Source organism: Chionomys nivalis, chromosome 4 (genome assembly GCF_950005125.1).
Source record: "Chionomys nivalis chromosome 4, mChiNiv1.1, whole genome shotgun sequence".
In the NCBI taxonomy this organism is placed as follows: Eukaryota; Metazoa; Chordata; class Mammalia; order Rodentia; family Cricetidae; genus Chionomys; species Chionomys nivalis.
The window spans coordinates 103,225,092-103,249,565 of record NC_080089.1 but is presented as its reverse complement, the minus strand read 5'-3'; the positions used below and the strand labels follow the sequence as shown (position 1 = coordinate 103,249,565).

General features: G+C 49.3%; 1 protein-coding gene across 3 annotated transcripts in view; it reads left to right on the top strand.

Moving 5' to 3' along the window:
• Window positions 1–23,214, top strand: part of Tex264 (testis expressed 264, ER-phagy receptor) — a 29,013-nt gene extending 5,799 nt beyond the window's left edge. For all 3 annotated transcript variants that reach the window (XM_057768823.1, XM_057768825.1, XM_057768824.1), the window contains exons 4-6: window positions 6,999–7,220; window positions 19,361–19,529; window positions 22,658–23,214. In XM_057768823.1, coding sequence (XP_057624806.1) covers window positions 6,999–7,220; window positions 19,361–19,529; window positions 22,658–22,938 — 672 coding nt within the window. In that variant the 3' untranslated portion in view covers window positions 22,939–23,214. The remainder of the gene's footprint in view (window positions 1–6,998; window positions 7,221–19,360; window positions 19,530–22,657) is intronic.
• Window positions 23,215–24,474: the final 1,260 nt, after the last annotated feature.

Genomic DNA, 24,474 nt, shown 5'->3' with positions numbered 1-24,474 from the left:
GTGTATACCTGCAGGCCAGAAGAGGGCACCAGATCTCATTATAGATGACTGTTCGCCACTATGTGGTTTCTGGGAATTGAACTCAGGACCTCTGGAAAAGGAAAAGAACCCAGTGCTCTTAACCTCTGAGACATCTCTCTAGCTCCCTGGAAGATACTTATGATAGCAGGATTATATCTTGGCGTGCACTTGGGGTAGCACAGGGACACTTGAGGCTCTCTGTGTTCCTGAACTAGACATCGTCCAGTGGTGATTGTAAAAGGGCTAGGGAATCATGAACTCCCAGGATTTAGGGGTTCACAGCCATCTGTCAAACCATCTGGTCTATATTCTGGTGCTGTAACAGGTATAATAGGTGTGCAGTGGTATGGTGGGGGGGGAGACTGGGATGAAGATAGCCTGATTGGGGTACTAATCTTTTTTGTTTTAGTCAATACATAGTTGAGTCCTGGCTCTGTACCAGGCCTGTGCTTGGCGGTGGGGTACCATGGAGACCATGAGGTATAGTTTGTTGAGTACTTAGGGTACAGCATCATTTAGGGTGAAGATTTAGGAACCTGGAGATGCTGGAGATGAGACCCTGTTTTGCTCCTTAGAAAAACTGAAAATTCTTGTTTGCTACTTCCTAGTCGCCTTTGCAGCAGTGGCCAGCTTCTTGGGCGTACCACCTCCAGTCTCCCAACACAGTACAGCAGGAGCCAGATGGGCTTCTCTGTGATTGTGGCAGGAAGTGATGCTCTTCCAGGCCCTGAGAAAAGCAGTGAGTAGCCAGGTCAGAGAGATCACTCACCCTGCTGAGGTATGAACCAACAGTTCCCTAGACATGACCATTCCTATCTCAAGCTGTGCAAGAGAGAAGACGATTCCTGAGAAAGGCTTAGGGAAGCTCCATCCTTTCGGTATGGGTCTAGAAAGTGGCAAAGAAGAGACACCTCCAAGGCAGGACAGTAGCAGTTGCTGTAAATTTTTTCATATCATTTACTGCTTACGTCTGGAGTCCTAGAGTCTTAGATAGGAGGAAAGTATGAGGTCTGAGCAGATGGTTCCTGTGAGTCAGGAGGAAGGATTCCATTCCCTGACCCTGAAAGCCTTGACGTAGTTGAGGGCCAAGGGGTACAGGGAGGCACCATGTGTCAGAGAGTGGACAGTACCTGATATGGATCACAGGTGTTGTTCTCATCAATGGCCAGCATTCATGGAGTACAGGCCATTTCCTCTTGAAGGTGTCTGGTGAGTAGGAGTGAGTTCCAGAGGCCACCGTCCCAGACCTGCACTACTTCCCTATCTAATAGTTGACTTCACACTGCCTTTGCTAAGGGTGAGCAGGGTTCCGCTCTCAGCCCCTTTCTAAGGTGAGTACTGGAGAGTTGAAAATTGTCTTTAGCCTGCTCTGCTGGGGTTAAAAATCCTCTGGGGCCCTTCTTTGTTGGAAGAAAATGAAGAACTGGGAGGACCTTACATGCCTCACTTGGTCCTAACCACACTGGCCCATAAATAGGCCCTTGTGGCTAGGTACTGTCACCATTCCTGTAGGTCTGCTCTATCTGCCACCTCCTGTCATACCTTCCACATCTACTCCTCTGCTGTTTGGGGCTTATGCAACCTGCCTGTCTACCATTGTGGTAGCCTAGGTGAGGCAAGAGGGTGTGGTAGCTAGTTACGTTTACCTGGTCTGGGCAGATGGGATCTGCTGTTCACATCCATCACCAAGCGCCATGCTTTTCCCAGGCATGGAATAATGGAGGAATTGGTGGCATTCTGGGCTTTTTTTTCTTTCCGTTAGTCCACTGGGAATCAAGGCCTAGAACAACCAAGTTTCAGGGTTCTGACTTGGGTCTGTACCACCCGCCTCACTGTTCAGAAGGGTTTGGGGCTACCTTAAGACATGTAGGTCAGTTTAATCTCAGCACTCGGGAGGCAGAGGCAGGCGGATCTGTGGGAGTTCTAGGCCAGCTACAGAGAAACCCTGTCTCAAAAAACAAAACAAACAAAAAAAAAAAACAAAAAAAAAAAACATGTAGGTCAGATGGAGCCTGGGAAGGGATGAGGAGATAAAGTTTCTCAGCTGACTTCTTCTATAGGGTGGTGGAAATGTGGGAGAGGTCTCACAAAGTGAGCGACCTTGCTGCTCTTGGGAGGTAAAGTGAGAGGAGAGGACTCTGGATGTGTCCTTTTGTGTCTGAATCAAGGCTCTGGCTGCTTCCTAGTGTGTGACTCTGGTGAGTCTTTTGGCCTCTCAGTGAGTCTGTCTCATCTATCAAATGAGATGAAAGGATCCCTTCTGCCTCGGGTGCTGAATATTGAACCCAGGGCCTTGTTCATGCTAAATACATCTCCCCATCCCAGATTTTATTTTTGTGGCATCAGATTGATGAGGCAAAGGCCCAATGCCTGGCTCCTAATAGCACATAGCACATTTGGCACCAGTCCTGGCTGTGAGAGCCTTGTACCATTGGACTTTTCTACCTTCAGGAGCATCTGCAGGAGAGACAGTTCAGGGAAAGGCTGTTGTGTCTAGCTAGAACTGAATTCTCAAATTCCAGGTGACTGGGTTGCATGTTGCAATTCCAGAGCTTGTCTGCTTAGGTTTGAACCCTGACCCCTACACTGCCTTGCTGTGTGACATTTGCTGTGTAACTTGGTATCCTGGGCTACAGGAGCAAGGTTGAGAACAGTACCAACTGACCACATAAGGCTGTTTGGATTTGATGAGCTTACCTGTGGGCAGCAGCGTGGTGAGGCCTTGTTAGGTGCCCACAATCAGTAGGACATGCTTCTGGGAGTAGGAGAGATAGTTCCTAAGGTCAGAAAGCCCCAGAACCTCTTTTAGAGTTGACTACTTCCTTCCTTTTGAGCCTAACGTATGAGTCCTGTCCCCTGGGCCTAGTTGTTGGCATCAGCCCATATTCCACCTGGTGGCTACCCCAGGTTTCTAGAACACACGACTTGGTGTGTTGACTGTATACCAGATCTGAGTAAAGGAGGTCCAGTATACGTCTGTAATTGGCAGATACCACTACATTTTAACCCTGAGAGTACCAGTGCATGCACAGGGCTCTGTCTCTACGTCTTCCATTGCCTTGGTGGCTCTTATTGAGAGCTTTCAAGAAAGGGATCAGGGCAGTCCTCTGGGCTTGGACTGGCAGATGATATACTTACCCCTGTTGGCTGAATGGCTGGTGGGCTTGAAGTTGGCCATTTCCACTGAACCCAGTGTGTCAGCTGACATAATTTCTTTTTCTGAATCCTGAAAGATACCAATCATGTTCTATTCCTACACTTTTGAGATCTCAGCCAGCCAGTACCCTTGAGATGACTTTTCTCTGTGGCCTAATGGTTGCCAGAAAGCTCTCTGGTAGGGGCAGTGGGCTAGAATTAAAATGGACTCATATCTGAAATCTTCATGTTCCAAGTAATTGCCTTCTTCTCATAGTACTGGGACTGAGGAGGCTGTATACTTTGAAAGAGATGTGCTGAAGTCTGGCATGCCCCGTCTCTTCCTTGGTAGTCTGTCTCTGTCTCTCTGTCTCTGTCTCTCTCTCCCTCCTTCCCTCTCTTGTTTTTGTTTTTCGAGACTATTTCTCCATGTAACAGCCCTAGCTGTCCTAGAATTCATTTTGTAAATCAGACTGGCCTCAAACTCACAGAGATCCACCTGCCTCTGCCTCCCAAGTGCTGAAATTAAAGGTGTGCACCATCTCTTACTGGCATGATAGCCTTGGTTTTGATGGTAGACCCTGGGTGGGCTTTTCTTTCTTCATTGGTGATGGTTCTACCTGTGTCCTCTCTCCCTAGTATGGTTCCAGTTTGGTGCAGTTCTGGTCCTACTCTTGTTCAGGTTATACCAAACAAATTTGATATGAGTAGAAGGAGTAGACAAATTCTCATGGGGCTAGTTCACTGCTATTGGACCAGCTTTGTCACTTCCTGGCTTATCTTCATAGCTGTCCCATCTCCTTGCTGGTGACCTGGTTCTGCTGCAGGTGGTAGGATTACTGTGGGACCTCTTAGGCTGTCTTCTAAGCTCTGGCCAGGATAGGGAAGGGGCAAACAATGAATGACCTTACTTGTGGAGTTGGGGATACAGACAAACTGAGTCAGAGAGAGGAGAGCTCATTTGTTCAACACTACTCTGTTACATTAGAAAGGAGCACTTCCTTTTCTTCAGATGATTTGATTGTGGTGTAGGTTTGTGTGTGAGCAGCTGTGTGCATACTTGCACCATTGTCAAACATACCAATGGAATTTTCTGTGCAGGATCCTAGACTTTTCTGCCTTGAGGCTGGAGTGCTGAGGAAAAAAAGAGAAGGCTTCATTACAGTGCAGAAGAAGACTTGTTTCATTTGTGTATATTTGGGGTCAAAGAGGAAGAGCAGCTCCCAGGAGAATAGCAGAAGGCTTTGAGGAGAGGAGTTGAGCTGAGTCTTGCAGGATGAACTGAAGTTTTCCAGAGAGAAAACTCAAATAGGTTGAAGAGGAACATTTTAGCAGAGGAAGTAGCTTACACGAAGGGAGGCAGCATGGGAAGACGGGGCATGTTTGGCTACAAATAGCTACATGTGGGTGTATGTGGGGGTGTGGTAGAGGAGGAGGCCGGCAAGGCGGGCTGGGCCAGAGTCGGGTTCTGCCCCTCCCTCTGCCACGTACCCAGTGGCTGCCTGCCCTGCTGATTCCTGGTCCTGAGGTGAATTCAGTGTCATGCCTGACCTGTTTGGCTTGGAAGTTTAGTTTTGCCATAGACGTGAACTGGGAGTCATTGAGAGGTTCTAATCATGTGTTCAAGTATCTTGGCATCAAGAGTGTTTTGTTTGTAGTTACATGGAGACTGCTGAAGTGATCTCAGGAAAGACCTGGGGATCCAAGTTAAGGCAAACAAGGGATAAAGAGGAGTGAGCAGTCAAGTGACTAGTGACCATCCTCCCATTTCTCCCTCTAACTTATGTTAACATTTTTTTTTCTCTTTTCTCTATTCCCCTCCCACTTAGCATAGCTTACATTGGGTCAGGTGTCTTCCCTGTCCCTTGACCTGTGGGAGCCTCTTGTCTGTTTGACCATAGCAACACTTATGTATAAGTAATACAGGTGCACCATCTAGAGAGAAGACATGGTACTGCAGCAGCGTCATGTTTGAAAGGAATGGGAGGGGCTTAAAGATAAATAGTCTTGAGAAGGATAAGTTCTAGGGAGAGGAGAAGTGTTACAAAGCCATCCTGAATTGTTTACCAAGGGGCATTGAACCTGAAGGATGAGTAGGGAAGGACTGTATTCAAAGGTTAGGTTTGATGGGCATTCTAGACCCAGGGACTGTTATTGGTATGAATAACCAAAAATAGTTATGGGATCTTTCATTAGTGCCAAGCCTTTGTGAATTATCTCTTTTATATGAAAGGCATGTAAGGAAATATCAAGGAATTGGTGCTCTGAGAAGCAAAGGGAGTTGGTTAGAATCATGATTCATGTTTTACTCCCTGGCCAGCCTTCCTCTAGCCATGGTTATGAACACTGCATTATATTGCCTGTCCCTAAAACTCCTAAGTTATGCTTGCTATCATTGGGTTCAAGGAAGCAACAGGGTCAGAACATTGAGAGTTTGATAACTCCCTAGAGTCTGCTCAGAGGTCAGAGTCTAGAACAGAAAAGTGTGACTCTAAGGCAAGGGTAGGTTGCCAGAGTAGAGGAAGTGGATCAGGGCTAAGAAAGCCCTCAGGGAATGGTGACAGGTGTTAAAAGGCCAAAACAGGGGGGTAGGGATGGTAGAAGCAGATGTGTAATAACTTCATGGTGCTGAGAAAGTAGGCTAGGAAAGTAGAGATGGGGGAGTGTCCTGTTTAGTGTGGGGAGAGGTCAACAGTCTGTGGAAGGAAAGAATTGAATGGTGCCTTAAGATCAGAGTCAAGATGTGTGCCAACTGTCCTGGATTTAGGAACACCTTCCCCTGGGGGCCTAGTCCAAGAGCTGGCACATAGCTGGCAGGAAAATGGGAAACAGAAGGTTGGACAGACTGGTGCCACCTGCGCCAGAAGTGAGCACTCCCCTGCAGGCCTGGGTCAAGCCTAGGAAGTGTTGGGAACTCAAAACTCATTGCCTCTGGCTGATGGGAGCCAGAGGAGAAAGGATCATCGAAGAGAGGGAAGGAGGGAGGGAGGGAGGGAGGGAGGGAGGAGTAGAATAGAAAGTACATACGTTAGGTACTGAGAGACATAGGGAGTATAAACAGGAAGGAATTTGGAAATTGGCAGGTTTTAGATGGAAAAGATATAGAGGCTATTGGGATGATGGCTATCCCTACCTATGATAGAGTCCTCTTAAACTTTTACTCACATCCTGACCCTCCACAGCAAATGCTAAATCCCTGCCCAGGCCTCTGTCCAGTGTGTTCACTGTGCACATTCACGCATCCTTGTCTTCATGGAGTAACCAGGAAAGACAGCCACCATAGGCTTTTTTCTTTGCTCTCACTCCTCACTTCTGCTGGCTGGCTTACCATGATTTCTCTGTTAGCGAAGCGCTTGCTCCTCTGGGAAATAGGAAGGGAATAAACTAATTGGACTGTGCTAGATCCAGACCCTCAGATGGGCTATTTGCAATCTTGCTGGAGGCCCTCTCAAACTGGGGCCCGTAGAAGGTAACATCAGGAGATTGGAGGTAGAGGGTGGGGGTAGCTCAGACATCTTTTTGTTCTTCCTCCCCAAGCCTTCTGGAGGGTAGAGATCAAGTCTTCTTCTTTTTCTTCCTTCCTTTTTTTTTCTCACCATGATTCTTGAGTCATGTATGTAGCTTAGCCTAATTGCTGAAGGAATGGATGAGAGTCCTGCGGCAGGCTGCATAGACATGAGCCATATAGCTGGTTTTGGTAGGTAACTCCATCCTTGTATCTAGGGCTCTGTAGCTTGCCAGAGCAGGTGGTTCCTCCAGGGCCAAGTTAGCCCAGAAGCAGAGGGCCGGAGGTCTGAAGGCCTCCTTTTATGTGACACTAACCCCATGCTCTGCCTATACAGGTGCCTCACGAGAAGTGCCGATGTGCAGTGGGCAGCATCCTGAGTGAGGGAGAGGAGTCACCCTCACCTGAGCTCATCAACCTCTATCAGAAATTTGGCTTCAAGATATTCTCCTTTCCAGCACCCAGCCATGTAGTGACAGCCGCTTTCCCTTACACCACTCCCCTATCCATCTGGCTGGCTGCCCGCCGAGTTCATCCTGCTTTGGATACCTACATCAAGGTGAGACATGGGTATAGCACATGGAGGGTGGTCACTCAGATCCCTTGGGTGGTAACCGAGAAGGTGGTCCAGAATATGAGGAATAAGTAGTTTGGAGAGAATAGCTCTCTAAGACCCTCATGGCACTTATGTTGGCAGAGACTCCTGGCTTCTCTTTCAGATGTTTAAGGTCTTAGGGTCAGACCATCTCCAAGAGCTTGTTCAGAAACTTGATGTGGTCAGATTGGCTTTCACCCTGTTGCTATCCTGCTTGAGGTCTGAGAAGCTCTCATTGGCCATGTGTCACCCTGGCTTCGATGCTACTTTTGCTCCCACCCCTATTCCCCTCAAGGACTTGAACAGCAGTGGCAGGCTCTGCCTCCCTCATTTCTTTCTTTCTTTTTTTTTTTACCTCCTTCATTTCTGACCTGGAAGGAAGTAATACTTCCCCCTGTTTGGGGGAAGAGGAGAGTCAGCCACCAAGAGATTGGACAGAGGGTTCTGTCTACAGAAGCCTTAAAAATCTGACCTGTCTGCACCCTTCTTTGGATGTGTTACAGGCTTGAAAGCTAAGGGAAAGACTACATCTTGGGCTTGGAAGTGACTGTTTATTCATTCGTTTGGCTTGTGTTTATAGAGTCCATACTGAGTGCTCTTCAGGACACAGTGTGGAAGACTAGTGCATGAAAGAGGCATATACAATGAGGTGATGAAGAAAGGCAGTAAATATGGGATACATGGTAGGAAGTAGTGGGGACCCTCTTGGGTAGGGTGGTTAGAGATAGCAGGTCACTTCAAGGTGGAGTCCATGAGAGCTGTTGCAAAGAAGGGAAGGCTGTTTAAATCAGGGGAGGGCAAAGAACAACGAAGGGCTTGTTTGGAGAGTTTTGTTTGGTTGTCTTTTTCCTGAGGCAGGGAGGGAATCATGCAGCTAGGCTGTTTTCAAACTTGCTGTGTTGCTGCGGGTAACCTTGAACTCCTGGTTCTCCTTCTGCTACCTCTCAAGGTCTCAGGTGACAGCTGCATCCATCACTCCTGGTTTGATCTAAACGTAGTAAGTCAGGGTATGATGCAACACTCCTGGAATCCCAGTTTCTTGGGGGTGCTGAAGCAGAAGGACCTAGAGTTTGAGTCCAGCCTGGGTTACATAAAGAGGTCTTGTCTCAAAGAATTGTAAATATCTTTCTCTCTGTCTATGTATGTATCAGTGATAGAAAGTTTGAAGGCAATCAAGTGCCAAAAACCAACCAAACAAGCAAAAAACCCAAAACAAACCTAACAACCAATGCAATGTTCTCTTGGAGTCATCTGTTCAAGATGGGCTACCCCATCCTGAGCTGGGTTAGGGATGGGGAGTGTGCTCAGGAAGCAGTCAGGATCTGAATGGGAAGGAATGTCCACAGGTTGGGCTGCCTCTCTCTTGGTGGTTGATGCCAGCCTTCCTTTCTTCCAGACCATAAGTCACTGGGCAGTGACTGTAGTGATGCAGAACCAGCACAGAGGTTGGCGGTCTGTTTTGCGGTGTAGCTGTTGTACTAAATCTGGGTTGGCTGTTAGGAAGGATGCTGTGGGGTGGTACAGGCTGTGTCCTGTTTCAAGGTAGTTGGAAGCATGATGTTGCTTTCCATTGAACTGTGGGAATCTTTTAAAAGCGGACCTGGTTTGGGGTAAAACTGGCTCTGTAGGCTAACAGTGGAACTGTTTGACATTTGCATGGGGTGTGGTTATGACTGGGTGGCAGTGATGTCTGTCGTGGTGGTAGCCCAGATGGGAGCTGGGAGATGGTAGCCGGGAGCACTGCTAGAGAGGTCGTGCTTCCCTGGGCCCAGGGGTAGGAGGTGGGAAAGTGGGCTGGTATGATGGCAGGAAGTAAGATACAAATGTCCTAGGCCACGCTGCATGATGTCTCAAGGGGGTTGTCATTCATTCCACTCAAGTGAGGGCCTGGTGTACAGTGTTTTCCATCTTGTTTTGTCTATGCCATCATCTTCAGTCTTGATGGCTAATCTGGAGGAGCATCCCCAGGAAGATATTTCTTGGGTTCCAGACCTCAGAACTGGGTGTGTGGCATGTGGTATAGTGGCAAGCGACTGAACCACCAAAGCTTTTTCCTGGCTTCAGGGGTTTATTTTTAGATACCTTTGTCCAAATTTCCCTGCCCCTGACTGCTTCACAAGTTGGCTGGTTTCAGCATTATCTCTTTGATGAAAGTCCTTCCTCCTGTCAGCTGCTCTCTGGGCTCTGTTTTCCTGGGGTGGTGGCAGGGACAAAAAGCCAGGGGTTTGGGGCAGGGTGAGGGCCATACCTGTCCTGTGTTTAGCCAGGCTTTGGGTCCTAGGAGACTTAAGTTGACGGGGAGATGAGGAAGAGACTGGTTGGCCATAACTGCAATCTACAGGAGGTAGCTTCTGCCTCTCAGCACAGGGGACAGAACAGAGTCAGGCTGCCTCTGCCTCAGTGCCCTGTAGTCACCGAGGTTACTAATGAGAGATCAGCACTTGTGACTCTCCTAACCCAACAACTGGCTGCATTTTGACTTTGTGTACATACACAGCCCCCCCCCCCCTCTTACTCTTTCATTTTCCTCTGGATTTGGGATTGCTGTGGATGTTCTTCAGATGAAATAATAGCAGCTATCACATACTTTCATGAGGGATGGTTTTGCTGGCAGATAAAGGGAAGGACTGACTTGACAGTCTCACCTGCTGCTCCAGAGGCTGAGGTGGGGAGTGTATATGGGTGGGTGAGGAGTAGGAGATGTATTGATCTCAGAGAGCTTTGAGTTGGGAGATGGAAAGCAGCTACTGCCTGGCAATTGCAGATGTGCCTAACCCTGGGGCATTGGTTTCATGGCACAGCAAAGGACCCAGAGGTTACTGCAAGGAGCCAAAAAAAATGTTTTTCAGGCCGGGCGGTGGTGGCGCACGCCTTTAATCCCAGCACTCGGGAGGCAGAGGCAGGCGGATCTCTGTGAGTTCGAGACCAGCCTGGTCTACAAGAGCTAGTTCCAGGACAGGCTCCAAAACCACAGAGAAACCCTGTCTCGAAAAACCAAAAAAAACAAACAAAAAAAAAAAAATGTTTTTCAGGCTTCTTTGGTTTCTGGAAGGGATACCTGTAGCCCATCTTTGTGATCTGTTTGGCAGCTCCCTGGCCAACCATATTTCAGCCTAGCAATCTGCCAGACTGAGCTGTAAACGCTGGAATTTGTTTATTTGTTTATTTATTTATTTGGGGGTTGTTCTTTTTCGAGACAGGGTTTCCCTGTGAAGTTCTGACTGTGCTGGAACTCGTTGTGTATCCAAAATGGTTTCACATTCAAGAGATTAGCATGTCTCTGTCTCCTGAGTGCTGGGATTAAAGGCGTGTACCATCACCTCCTGGCACTTGTTTTGTTTTGTAATACATGGTTTTTCTGTGTAGACCTGGCTATCCTGGAACTCACTCTGTAAACCAGGCTGACCTCAAACTCACAAAAATCTGCCTGTCTCCACCTTCCAAGTGCTAGGGATAAAGGTATATGCCCCCCCCCCAACCAGATGCTGCAATTTCTGCCTTCAAAAATACTGCTAGGACTCTCCAGGCTGAACACTCTGGGAACAGTTTGTGTAAGGGTTACCTGGGTACCATGTTACCATCTCTGTATGTAGAAGATATCCCAGTCCGGCCATTGTGCTTCACTGAAGTGCATGGGCAGAGGAGACCACTCCTTAAGTCTCAGACTGGAGGCTGCTTCTTGCAGCTTCAGAAGGGAACTGAACTTCCTTAAAATTACAAAACTACGGCAGAGATAATCGGTCTAGATAAGAGCCTAGAGCAGTGGGCAAAGACCCCCACACACCAAAATTCACCTCAGGTTAGAACTGTCTTTTGAAGTGTCCAAGGAAGGCTTTGGGTACATGCAGCCTTTAGGACTGAATGGTGAAAATAGGGTCCTGTGTGGTATTGTGTATGAAAGGTCCCTAGCATGACAGGAGAGTTGATTAGGATCCTTGAGGGGATTAGACTGACCAAGCTGCCTGACTGCCCTGCCCCATGCTTAACTCCCCTTCAGCAAGGTCCAGAATCTTTTCCATAAACACCTGTTGTAGGGTTTTTTATATCCAGGCATTTCCAGGGCCTTTCCTTTTTTTTTTTTTTTTTTTTTTTTTTTTTGCTTAAGCATCTTGTCCCAAGTTTAGGGAACCAGGGTCTTGTTCACACAATGATTGGTAGTAGGCAGGCCCCAGAAATCAGGTGTGGTTCTTTCACTATAGTGTTGGAAAGGGAGCTGTAAGAGGAGTTGCCAGAAAAGGGGTACCATAAAGGCCAAGTCCTGGGATAGCTGTATTGACTGGGGTTGATCTAACAGGGGCTTAGAGTGGGAGGGAACTAAAAGCTATGCTGAGGTGTACTCTGTGGCTGGCAGCTTAGACCTGTCTTAACCGTAGTCACTATGCCTAAAGTTTTTTTTTTAATTCAGTTAATATCTTAGCCTTTTGTCTGGAAGAGGACTTCTGAGGCTCCACTGGTTTGCAATCTTTTGTACTAGTTGAGATGAACCTGAGAAGATCCCCCCCATCGCTGCTAGATGCATGGTTATTCTGGATTTTGTGGATGCTGTGTAACTGCAGTGTAAGCAGAGTGAAGGGACACCAGGTCGCTTTCAGAAGAGGCATTTGTTTCTGAAGAAGCATCACTCTAATTAGAAATTGGAGCTGAATGGAAGCTTGAGGAGCTTCAGGTTGGAGGTCTGTGGAGTGGAGGTAACTGAACTCTTTAAGTGGTGGGTGGGTGATAGTTTGACCAGCTAGGATCTAAGGAGCAGGGCACAGCAGAGTGCCTGTGGAGTGAGTCAGCCTGATGAGTTGCATGAAGCTTAGAGCAGTCTGTTGAGAAACTGACTCTACCCACTAGGTTCTGAACCCTGTATTTGTGTCCACTTAGCCTGTTTGATCATCCATGAAGGAGTTAGGGTGGGACCAGTAGAGGCCTATCAGGCCCTGGCTATAGGGGTCCAGGTGAGAAAGCCCCATGGGAAATTTGAGATCTGGTCATCTCTCACTCTTTGGCTACCATCTTGGCCCTGCCAACATGATATGGTTCCAAGCTTTATTTTAATAAGGAATGCTGAGCTATGATCAGGCTCAGCATGGAGCATGTGCTTACCATACACAGGCTAGCACCAAAATTCAAAGGGTAAGGTGGAGGCCCTCTTGACACCTCAGCTTAGTCTCTTATTCAACAATTAATTGCTGAACCTTCCTTTGGATGGCACTGTTCTACACATGGGGATTAGTTAGAAGATAATCACAGGGGTCTTAAAGCATGCATACCCAAATAGATGGCAAAAGCCTAAAAAAGAGGAGGTTACCTAAGGTCAAGTGAGGAAGTAGTGGGTGAATCTAGCATGAGTGGAGGTGGAACCAAGAGGCAGAAGACTTGTGGATTTGGGCTGTACTTGGAACAGTGCCACAGTGGGCCTGAGATGACAGTAACATTCACCAGTTTGACACTCAGTCTCCAGCACTGGTTGTTAGTGTTGGAGCCTAAGGCTGCTGGTCTGTTTTCCCATTTTCCCAGCAGGCGATCATTAATGGTGGCCTTGCAGCTGCTCTGAGCACAGGAAACAGCTGCTCCAGGCACCTTATTGGGCCTGAAGTCTTCACCCTCAGTGAGGTTGAGGCTTCTCCATGGGCTTTTCTCACAGGGCCTCTAGAGCCAGGTTCCCTGGCAGAACTACAGCCTGCTAATGGGCCTGCTCCAGCATGAAGAGGAAGGCACTTGCAGTAACCCAAGACATAGGATCAGGTGACAAGCCCCTAGACTGTAGAGTCTTTCCCATTACCCTCGTTGAGAGCTTAGCCATGTCTGAGAGTATGGGGGTGGGAAGTGGAGGGCTAGACTTCCTGGGAAAGGCACAAGCAGCCACTTTGAGGTGGTGGTAAGGATTATTTAGGTGGGGAGGCAAGTGCAGAAGAGACATTAGGATCTGCTAAGACTAGAGGGCTCAGGAGGAGTACCACAGTTTATGCCCAAAAGATCTGGCTGGGTCCTGCAAATACCAGGGAGCTGTGGATGGCATCTAGACCTTCTCACATGCAAAGGCATCCTTCATGGAACTGTTTCTGGAGATTGAGGTGTACAGGTACCCATATACTAGACCTTTCTCCTTGAAGCTCTCTGGATTCACCTTTTCTTCTCCCTCTGCTAGGACTGAAAGCACAAAGCCAGCCTGTGCTGGCACAGGAGCCACTACTCTCAAAATACCAGCTTGAATATTGTAGCTTGGCATCCCTGTAGGACCCTAGGGGCTGAGGTTGTCTGAATGGTGCTGTTTGGTTAGACCATCACCAATTAGCAGAGAATACCTTCCCTAGGCAGATAACTTACCAAGGAAGAATTCTGTTGCTCTTCTCCAGAAAGCTTGGAATTTGGTACTGGGGAGTAGAAAGGATTCTGAGAAGGGAACTTTTTCATATAACAGTGTGCCATTTGATGGCGCCCTTAGATAAGAGGCTACATGTCTAATAAAGCAGGTAGGAAGGACTTCCCTGAGAGGTGGAGAAGGGGTCAAAGTGCCAGTTGGAGCTGAGAAATTCAGGGCTACTTTCTCTCCTAATTTTTCTCTATCCCACTTTCACTGTCAGGTGCTTGGCTTCATAACTGCATCTGCACTGAGCAGCCTCCCTGCTGCTGGATAATCAGTCAGCAACGTTTTATCAGCTTGTAAGCCAGGCAGAACTCAAGGTCCTTGACTACATAGACACTGCAGAGTGGCTGAATCTTTTAGGACGCTCTGGTAGGAGTGGTATGATCAGGAACATCCAATTTGGAAGATAGAGTCATGGCATCCTATGGCTGATCCACCAGAGCTCTAGCTGAATGCCCTTTCCAGGGCTACTCATTCAGGCTCCCTAGCCTTCTGCTCCCTTTCCATAAGGGCCCAGAAAGTCTAGAACTGGACTGAAATAGGGTTTCATATTGTCCATCTATGCCCTGGAGAAAGGAAAGGCTGGACATGGTTGCAACCCCAAGGCTTCCAGGGAATCATAATTTCTCTGCTCCTTAGTCCCCAGCACATCCTGATACCTGACTGCTCCTGAGCACCCCCCTCCATGAGCCACCTAAGAAGCTAGGGCCTGGGTAGCACCAGGGAGATGAACAGAAGTGTAAATTGTGTGGCGAGCTGCCGGCTCTGAGGTGAAAATGAAAAGTCTTCAGGCAACAGCGGCAGTAGGCACAGCAGGCTGGGGTGCCAGGCACAGCACCCAACCTCACTCCTTCACACTTCCCCGTTCTGCAGTCTTCCCCAGGCTCCTACCCAGGTCTGGCCCTCCCTGTGTAGCTCCTCTGTCATCATCCCCTGCTATTTAGGTGGCTCCTAGGCTGGCCCTGGGCTAAACCTAATTCTAAGAAGGTCTTGATTTTTTGCTTCTGTTGTATTTTTCTAATTTGTTGATTGGCATACAAAGAAGTGGGCCATCCTTTAGTGATCTTTGTGTTTACTGATGTTTATGGTAGGCCTATCCATCATCCATTCTTTTGTGGTTTTCCACATATGCAGTGCCTTGTCTTTAAGTAGTGATGGTCCCGTGTCTCCTCCCCCCCTTGTTCCTCACTTCTCCTGAAATTATCTATTCTTCTACTTTATAATTGGAGATACTGAGACCCAGAGAAAAACCATTTACTTTCAGTAGCTTAGGTAAGATTCTAGATACCTGTATGGGGCTGTCCATGCCACTTTTGTTTTTCTCCCTTCCTTGGCTGTCTTCTTTGCTTATACTTTTTAAGACTTTGGGCAGAGCTAGGGTGGAGTGACGAGGGACCGGGAAGGAAGGAAAGAAGTACTCTAATCCTCCAGTTGGCTTTCCCTGCTGGCATTGGGGTTCCCCAGGACCTGATAGACATTTAAGTTCTGGGCCAGAAGCTATTGTGAAGTGTGGTGGAGATGGGGTGGGGGTGGTCTGTGGAGGAGGGGAGGGAAGCTGATGGAAGTTCCTGGGCAGAAAAATAACATGTGCTGTATTCTAGCTGCAGCCTCCCCGCTGTGCCTCCCCCAAGCACTTTGCACATGCAGTGCAGACCCGCCTGAGGGACCTGCAGGGTCTGATCCCCACTTGTGAGGACCTCTGTGTGCAGGCGGGAGCCTATTGGTGTCTGTGTAATTAAAAATGAGCATGCATCATTTCCCCAGCGAGGAGAAGCTTCCAGCTCGGGTGGGATGTAGCAGCTGCTGGCTGGCTATGTGACTGCCTGTTTGTCCAGCTTGGTACAGAGCAGTGAGTAAGGATGGGCAACATGGGTGACCAAAGAAGCCCACTGAAGCAAGAGGTAAGAAGGATGCGTCAGGCAGAACTCATTTCTTTATGGACCTGGAGCTTAGGTCAGAGATGTGTGACCCAGTCCCTGACCTGCACCCATAGCTTCTCCATTTGGGGCATTTGTCACCTAGCTCTGAGTAGATTCTAGTCCCTCAGCAGTCTGGAGGTGGGATCCCCTTCAGTTTCTAGCCTGGCCTGACTGCTTCTGTTCCTTGACCTTCCTTTCTTCTCGCTGAAGACAATACACAGGCTGATATTCTGAGAGCAAAGCACAAAATATTTATATCCTTTGTCTTACCTCCCTTACCCCTGGATCCAGAAAGATCTACCTGTGGATCCTGAGAGGAAACCTTGGTCCATTATACCAGCCCAGCAGCTGTGGGAGCCCTGGGTAGTATGGGCAGACACTTGCCCCAACCCAAGAGATGGGCTTAGCCTGAGGTGAAGAGTAAGTTTCCAAGGTTGCTGAGATATGTGCCTTGGTATGGTAACCTTGTATAAGGTGATGAAGTGTCTTTTTGTCTCCCAGTACTTCAGGGTAGGTCGTCCGTGTTAGTGGAGGGTAGAATGAGAGTTATGCTGAAGTCTCCCTTTCTTATTTCTGATTCTGGAGGACCTGGAGGTCTGCGTCTCTTCGGCCTTCGAGAGGACCTGATGGTCTGTGTTCATGTGAATGAACTGCTCTAGTGTAGGAGTTTGTCAGATAACCAGTAGCCTAATGGCCAGGAAAGATTTCTCTGTCTTTGCATTGCTTCTACCTAGTTACTTAGACTGTGGTATTCCAGAGCTGATTGGGATGTCAAACCTATCAAGGCTCCCTTTCTCAGCAATAATAGGTTCTTGTGGCATTGAGCTAGTGTCCTTGGCCATTGGCAATCTGCTCTCCAAGGTCTCCCTGGGGCTAGCTGAGGGAGAAGCAGCTGGCCTCACCTTCCTCCAATGATTTTCCAATATTTCCTGGTTCATCGGCATGCTGTTTGGGCAGCAACTCCTGCTGTGTAGTGAGGACCCAGAAGTCAGCCCATGGCTACCCTCTTTTTCCCTGGAGGCAGCACCTGTCTAGCAAGGAAAAGACTTATTCTGCCTGAATACTCAAGGACAGAGCATATGCTGGTTCTGCCCCTCTTGTTTTGTTTCCCCCCCAAGACAGGGTTTCTCTGTTAACAACCCTAGCTGTCTGGGAACTCACTTTGTAGACCAGAATGGCCTTAAGCTCACGGAGATCTGCCTGCCTCTGTTTCCCTAGTGCTGTGATTAAAGGCGTGCGCCACCACTGCCCAGCCCCCTTGCTCTTTTATCCCAAGTTTTCATTAGATTCATTCCTGCTTAGTGAGCAGAGCACAGAGGAGAAAGTGGTCTCCCATGAAGGACAACAGGGACAGCTATAGGCCCCTTCCTTGCCTGAGGTCTAAGGTAGAAGTTTTACCCTTTTACCTTCTTCTTGCCCCTTTTCTGCTCCTGAGTCTGAATTTTGACAGGACCCAGTATGTGTTATAATGATTTGGGGTTGAGCAGGCTATGGGATTTTAATTAGCTTTATGCTTCCTTCCAGTAGGGAGAACAGTAGGTTAGGTAGCAAGGGCTGGACCACTGCTGGATTCAAGTCTGAAGCAGGTCTGGGCAGTTAGTGTTCTGCTCCCTGAGTAGGAGGCTGCAGAGAGGTAAGGGTGGCAGAGAACTGTAGCCAGGCCACAGTCTGCTCTCCATCCTCTGTCTCCCCTTTCTCTCTGTTCTCCCGATGGCTTTGAGATGAAGGCGATGGCAAGGATGGAGGATGCAGTTTCCATGGTAACAGGCTGTCCACAGTCAGGCAACTTCAGAGCTGGGCTCTCCGGAGGAGGCAGATGCACAGAGCAGCCACAGAGCTGCCTGCCAATGAGGGGGCTGGCAGAACAGGTGGCACAGGGTGGCTATCTGGTGCTGCCCACCCTGCTGCCCAGCCTGGAAGAGAGGGTGGAAGGAGCACTACCCCCTCTTCCCTATTACTGTCATACTCTTCCAGAAAGAAAGGTTGGGAGGTATCATGAGTTTGGTAAGGGTCAAGTCTAGGGTAGGAGCCTCTTTGTCTCTGGCATCTCTGGATGCACACAGACTTTACTTTTGCTCTTGAGATAGCTGTGGTCATTCTGATACTGGCAGTTGGACTTCTCAAATGCTCAGAGTCTGATGATGTCAGTGAATGTCATGCTCTGGCTGTATTTGGGGACTACTTCTTTTTACTACTGGGGAGGAACGGGACCTTCTTCCGGGAGCCCCCATGGCTTTAGCAGTTTGTTGAAGGAAGCAAGGTTTAGCAGATACCTGTCATCGGGTGCTGACTTTGGAAGAGTCCCAGAGCCTAGTAACTCCTACTTTTTGACAGTATGATCTTTTACTTCCCTTACAGTACATTGTCCTCAGGCTTATCCTGAAAACCAGGCCTTCGTTAAGCATGTTTAGAAACAAAGGCAGCCATCAAAACAAAACAAAATGTTAAAAGGTTTGACCTGACAATGGATATGGAAGAGGCCTGGAGACTGGCATGAAAGACTGGAGTCGGGGCTAGGGTATCGCATCCTGTGTTTCAGTGCCTGGATACTCAGGAGGAAAGGCTTTGCCTGGATTACTTGTGGAGATTGGATCTGAGCTGCCACTGACCTAGGCTGGGCCACCTGCCTCCACCTGGCCTCCTTGATATACTCTCTCTCTCTAGCTGGCACTGAAGGTCCTAGTTGGGTCCTCCTTTCAGACTTTTCATCCTTCATTTTCCCCTCCATGGGCCCTTTTTAATTGGAGGAGGTTCCTCAACCCTTGGGTTGGACAGGCAGTCAGACAGGTAGAGTCCTGGAGTGGCTTCTCTGAACCAGGCGATAAGTCTCTCATTACTGTTAAGTGGAAAGCTCATTTTAGAGCTCACGGTGAGAGCCTGGCAGGTACTATAAATAACCATGTTGTGAAGGTTGGCGGGTGAGCAGTGACAGGGCAGGGGCCTCACGGTTGTCTTGGTGGGTAATTGTGCCCCATCACAGGAAAGGGGGGGGCAGATTCTACATCGAGAGACACTTGCTCCCTATTCTGGTGGTTCCTGCCTGCCTCAGGGCAACTCTGGCATACGTCTGCTGCTTTGATACACTAGGGTAAGAAATACCGATCTGTGTCTAGGTAAAGGGGAGTGGAGTGTCTGTCAGAACTGGGGCCCTAGAAGCTGGTAGTTTAGCCCATTAGGTAATAATATCCAGTGTCACCTCGTGTCTTTCCTACCTACCCTCTAGCTCAGATTCTGCTTCTTCTTCAGCAGAAACCCTGGGATGAGGTGTAAGGAAGTACAGGAGCCATATTTGATAGTTTCAGAGTTTGACAGACCTAGCCATGGAGATGTGGTAAAAGAAGTTTGTAGTAATATGTCTATACACAGGGGCTGGAGGCCCCAGCTTCAGGGGCACTGACCTCCCCTGATATTTCTGTGTCAGTCAGCATTGTCTAGGGGAGAAAGGGGATGAGGTCACAAAGTGCTAGGATAAAAAGTCAGATATATCAGATCTTGGCTTGAGTGCCTAAGCCATGGTCCTAGCTGTTTAGTCCTAGACAAACATAGGTTATTAGCAGGGCCAGACTCTTGGGATGTTTTAGCATATGACTTAAACTGCTGATCTAAGGATTCTTCGTCATGAGACCGCTGCTCCTGGAGTGTAGGGTCCTACGCCTGGAGTGCTCCTTGTGTTCCTCTTTCAGTAGGGGGTTGAAGCCTGGAAGAGATTGGGAGAGAAAACACAACTAGCTCCTCCAGAAGGAATAGACTGTAGACAGTTCCCAGAGTTCCCTTGGGACAAGTTGGTCAGGGCCCTGTAGTGCTTATACCACATTTTGCAACACTGGTAGGAGCGGAAGCTGTGTGCTCACCCTCGGCTGGAGATCTACCAGCAAGACCAGATCCATTTCATGTGCCCCCTGGCACGGCAAGGAGATTTCTACGTGCCAGAGGTGAAGGAGACAGAGCGGAAATGCCGAGGGCTTCTGGAGGCCAGTGACACCCAGGTGGATGGCACAGGTACCAAAGGTGGGAGAAAAGGGTGGGGGTGGGGCCCTGCCCAGAGTCCTTTTCTGCACATCTCAGGACACAGTTGAGGCTCCTCTGTATAAGGAGCTGGCATTCTAGGTAGACTCTACTTGGCAGCGGAGGAAAGTGATACCTTACATCAGGACTCACGTGCAGAATTGCATGCTCTCAGACATGTGCAGCCACATAAATGTGGATTCACACATGTTCTTCAGGTAACTCTGGCTGAATTCACTTCAGATGCAATAGTAATTCTTAATGTCCTAGGCAGATGAGTGAATGTCATCTGGGTGGGGCTTATCTGGAAGTGGGGCTAAACTTAAGTCCGAAGGTAAGAAAGGAACCACGGTGTTCTCCAGTCTCCAGTATAGGGCACCTTCTAGAGCCCCTGCCACCAGAGCCCAGGCCATGCTGGTAACTACAATGCCCTAGGCTCAAGCCCACAAGCCATTTACCTGTTCCCACCGTCCTGCCATGATCTTGTATGACACTCATGGACAAGAAACCCCGTTGGTAACATGCCAGGTAATCCTGAGGGCCCCAACTTCTGACTGTTCTGTTAAGTGTTATGTTAGTCAGAAATTCTAGGGGTGATAACAGGGCTGTGGGGAAAGGAACTGTCCCTCTTTTTTACTTCTCTGGGAGTCTTTTTGCCTGTCCAGTTTTCAACAGCCAAGGTCACTCTAAAGAGGCATGTGTTGGCAGGGGCTGGTGCAGGGAGGCTACTGGGAGACATTCTCCTCTCCCTTGGGGCTTGTGTCCAACATAGTTAACTTCATCTGCCACTTAATTACCTCCATGGGGTATGGCTCCCTTCTGCTTGGTAGTGCCCGGCAGATACTCTTTCTGCCCCTACTGTGGGCATTGGACATGGCACAAGGTCAGCAAGCCCAGGCAACCCCCAGTCGGAAGGAGGAGTGCCTTGACCTTCCTACAACCTTCCTCTGCTTCCTGCCTCCTTGGCCCACCCACCCAGTTCCCTTCCCTCCCAAACACTGCCTGCCAGGAGTGTTAAAGGACAACTTGGCACTCACTGCATACAGCTGGCTGCAGCCACAGCTCCCACACCCCTGAGGTCCTTGGCCTGTCCTCCCCACCCATCTGCCCGCCTACTCCCTACTGTGGGTGCTGTGGGATCTGCCCACCTTTGACAGAGGCTGTCCTGACTCTCAGGGTAGCCACTCTCCAGGTGCATGCCACTTACACAGCAATGCGTGGTGGGTGCCCGGCCACCCAAGGCTTGGCCTGTCCTTCCTTGCCTCCCTGCTGGGGCCCTGACTGGGACTGGGAGGTGAAAGGGGGTGATTAGCTGCCTTGTGCCTGTTATTACATTGATGTATTATTTAGCTCCACAGAAGCGATGAATATTTGATCTCCTTGCATTGACTGTTGGCAGAAAAGAGGGAGGAACTGGGTAAAGGCGGTAGCTTCGCATCCCCTGCCTAACAGCTCTGGGAATTCAGATGCTCCTTTGCTTTGCCTAGGGTCCTCTTTCAAGGGACACAGGCTCAACAAAGGGACCTCCTTCTGTAGGACTGTAGGGGCACCACTACCCTGCCTTGGAAAGTTTTTTTATAAGTAGTGTCCATCTGTTCCCAGCAGCCATCTTCATCTGGACTGAAGGAAGCACTCCTGGGCTCTGTCCTCTGATCACTCTGAGGAGTGGGAAGGGAAGAGGATGGTCCCTACACACAAGGGTCTTGGGTGAGCCATTAGGTAGATAGGTAGATAGAACTTGACAGTAATGGGGTCTGGGAGAAACTACCCCTCCGTTACACCCTTCAGACTGCAGCCCTTGAGACACTGATAACAGTGTGAGTGGATGAAGAGCTGGAGTCCTGCCCCAGGGTCAGTGGGATTACCCATAACTCAGCGCTCCTCTGGCCTGCTTCTGTGGGAGCCACACCAAAGGCCTCAGAAAGGGAGAGGCCAGGGCCAGTAGTCTGGCGCTTTCAGGGCTCATCTCGCCTTTGCTAGGAGGGCCCAGAAGACAGAATGGATTATGTTGCTTCACCCTCACTACCCGAGGCCCCACATGAGGCTCTAGGATAGCTCTGGGCCTGTGCAAATACCAAGCAGTCTCCAACTGCTCCTGGCTCAAGACCTTATTACCTTGGAGACAGGAACTGGGTGAGCTAGCCTACCCTCCCCTTCTATGATGTTTAACAGATTTGACAGCTGCATCTCTTTACTTATACTTCAGATTATGTGTTGACCATTTCCCAATCTAGAGTCTTGCACACAGTAGGCCTGGGCTGTTAGTTCCTCCTTCCCACCTTCTACCTGCATTCAGTGCTTCTAGTTTGTAGAAATGGGCTGAGAGGTTGCTCCTGGACAGGGTATACAAAGGACCACTTGGAGGAATTACAAGGAGTAGAGGGGACAGATTGAAAAGCATCAATGGTTGGAGTGGGGACAGGGTGGATGAGCATTCCCCTGGGTTCTCTCAGGCCTACGAGGAGAAAATCTTTAAAATGCTTCATCCTAGCACTCTCCTTCCTTTTGTCTGGGTGTTTCTTGGGATTTCTTCCTGCTCTTGCTTCAGCTCCTCCTTCATGTGAGGATGCAGTGTGGTTAGGGGAAGGAGCCAGCTGATGTCCTGACTATCATTGCTCCTTCAGGAGGCTTTTGTGGGGGCATAGACTGGAGAGCAGTTCTCTTGGCCCTTTCTTCAGCCTTCCTGCCTCACGGGCAGTGTTCTGTAGCTGTCCCTGGACAGACCACTCACGAGCCTGAAAATGAAGGGTAGAGCAGACTATTTGGGTCTCCTTTGTTCTACCCTCAGGCTGAGTGGCCCTTAATGGACACAGGGGTAGGGGTCAGTGGCTTCGTGAAAGTGCAGGGAACGGGAGCTAATTTAGGCTAGGGAGAGAAGTGCACAGCAGCTGTTCCTCTCTCCTGCTCTCTTCCACCCTTCAGACTCCCTTGACTCTATCAGGGCAGAGGGCAGAGGGCAGCTGGAATGGGCCTCCTGAGGCAGGGCGACTGTATTATTCATGAGTGGACTCTGCGTGCTCAGTTCCTGAGCTGGTGGTAGAGCCCTTGCCCTGACCCTGAAGGAGGGACCTTTGACAGTATGTGGGGGTCGGCTAACCAGTGCTCCCTTGTCCTGGCCACAGGAGCTGACACAAGCGATACAAGCTCTGTAAGCCTGGAGGTGCGCCCTGGCAGTCGGGAGACTTCAGCCACCACACTTTCTCCTGGGGCAAGCAGCCGTGGCTGGGATGATGGCGATAACCGCAGCGAGCACAGCTACAGTGAATCGGGTGCCAGCGGCTCATCTTTTGAGGAGCTGGACCTGGAGGGCGAGGGGCCCTTGGGGGAACCCAGACTGAGCCCTGAAGCCAAGCTTCTGGGGCCTACTCGGGAGCTCAGCACTCCTGAGAGGGGTGAGGAGTGACCACAAGCCCTTAGCCCTCCTGTGGTGCATTTGATAAGGAACTGAGCAAACTCTCCAGCCCCCTTTTCCTTAACCTGCCCAGCTTAGGCTGGGAGTACCAGGGGCCTGAGTTCTCCTACCCCAAGCCTAAACCTCTTCACTGCCCTTTGGCTCCCAGGGCTGAAGGAGCCAGAGACTGTTATCTGCACCAGCCTCCTGGGCTGCCAACTTTTTGCGGACTCATTGGAGCTTTGAGAACCCAGAATAAAGTGGAATTACTTTCTTGTTTCACCTGGATTTGAGTTGTGTGTTTGTTTGTTCTATGTTGGGTATAGATTGGCATTGGGCAGGAGCACCCAAACCCCAAAGAGAAGGAACATGACTGAGAACTCTGACCAGAGGGGTTTTGAAGGCCCTTCATCCCCTGTTCTATCACCCCAGTAGAGTCACCCCTGCATTACAGCAGCCCTACAGGGTTCCCCTTGCTGCTGGATAGCAGAGCAAGGCGTGCACTCCAGGTCTCAGGAGTAGGGAACTCACAGACTCCGTGCACCCCAGAGATGCCTTTGTGTCTGTAGTATCCATATGGCTGTGCTCATGCTGGGACCTTCTCAGCAGCTGAAGAGACCCCTGCCGGGCCTGCCAGTGTCTTTGTTCCCGGGTATGTGTATGTCTACCATGGGTGAGGCTGTGTCCCTGTGATAATACTTAGACATGGCTGTGTGTGGCTATGTGTGTATGTTGCTATTCCTTCTGTTTGTGTGGTCACATTTATATGCATTTTATATATGCGAGGCTAGCTAGATGGAGGCATGTATGTGGACTTTGTATATAGGTCTGTGTGTATATGGTTATGTGTTCATGTGTAAAATGTGTGTGTTTCACTGTGTCTCCATGTATGAAGCTATGAGTGTAGCTTTGTTGTGTCCATGATTGCAGCTGTGTTGGGGTGGGCATGTTTGGCTGCGTGTCCATATATATGTACTGCTGTGGCTGTGTGACCAAGTCTGTGTGTGCAGCTGTATGTATATGGATATATAGATGCAGATTTTTGGGTGTTGTCCACATGTATAATTACAGCTACATTTATATATGTGCAGTTGTGTACATGAGTATAGCTGTGTCTGTTTGGTGAATTGTGTTCTTGCCTGTGTGCCCAGCCAGGAGCGGTGGCTACACAGCTGAGTGTCATCGGTGATCTGTGCTGCAGTGGGATATTGCAGCTTGCTTGCTGCAGGCCGTGTGATGGGCTTCTTGTGCTGCCTTTGTGTACATCAACATCTGTGTGGAAAGCCCCATATCTTCGGTGAGGCTGCCTTAGTGAGTGGGCTGGAAGTATGGCTGGGATCTCTCTGCAGTTTCTCACCTCACCTCAGCACCCTCCTGCTGTCAGCCCCTCTGCTCCAAGAGCCCGGCCTATCACTCACTCACCCCAGGGAGCAGTCTTTCCGAGCCAGCCAAAGGGTGAGAGCAGCCGGTGGCAGAGCAGGATCTGAAAGACGGCATGTCTGTCTCCCCAGCCTTGTCTGACAGCTCTGAACCCTCATCCCGCTATCA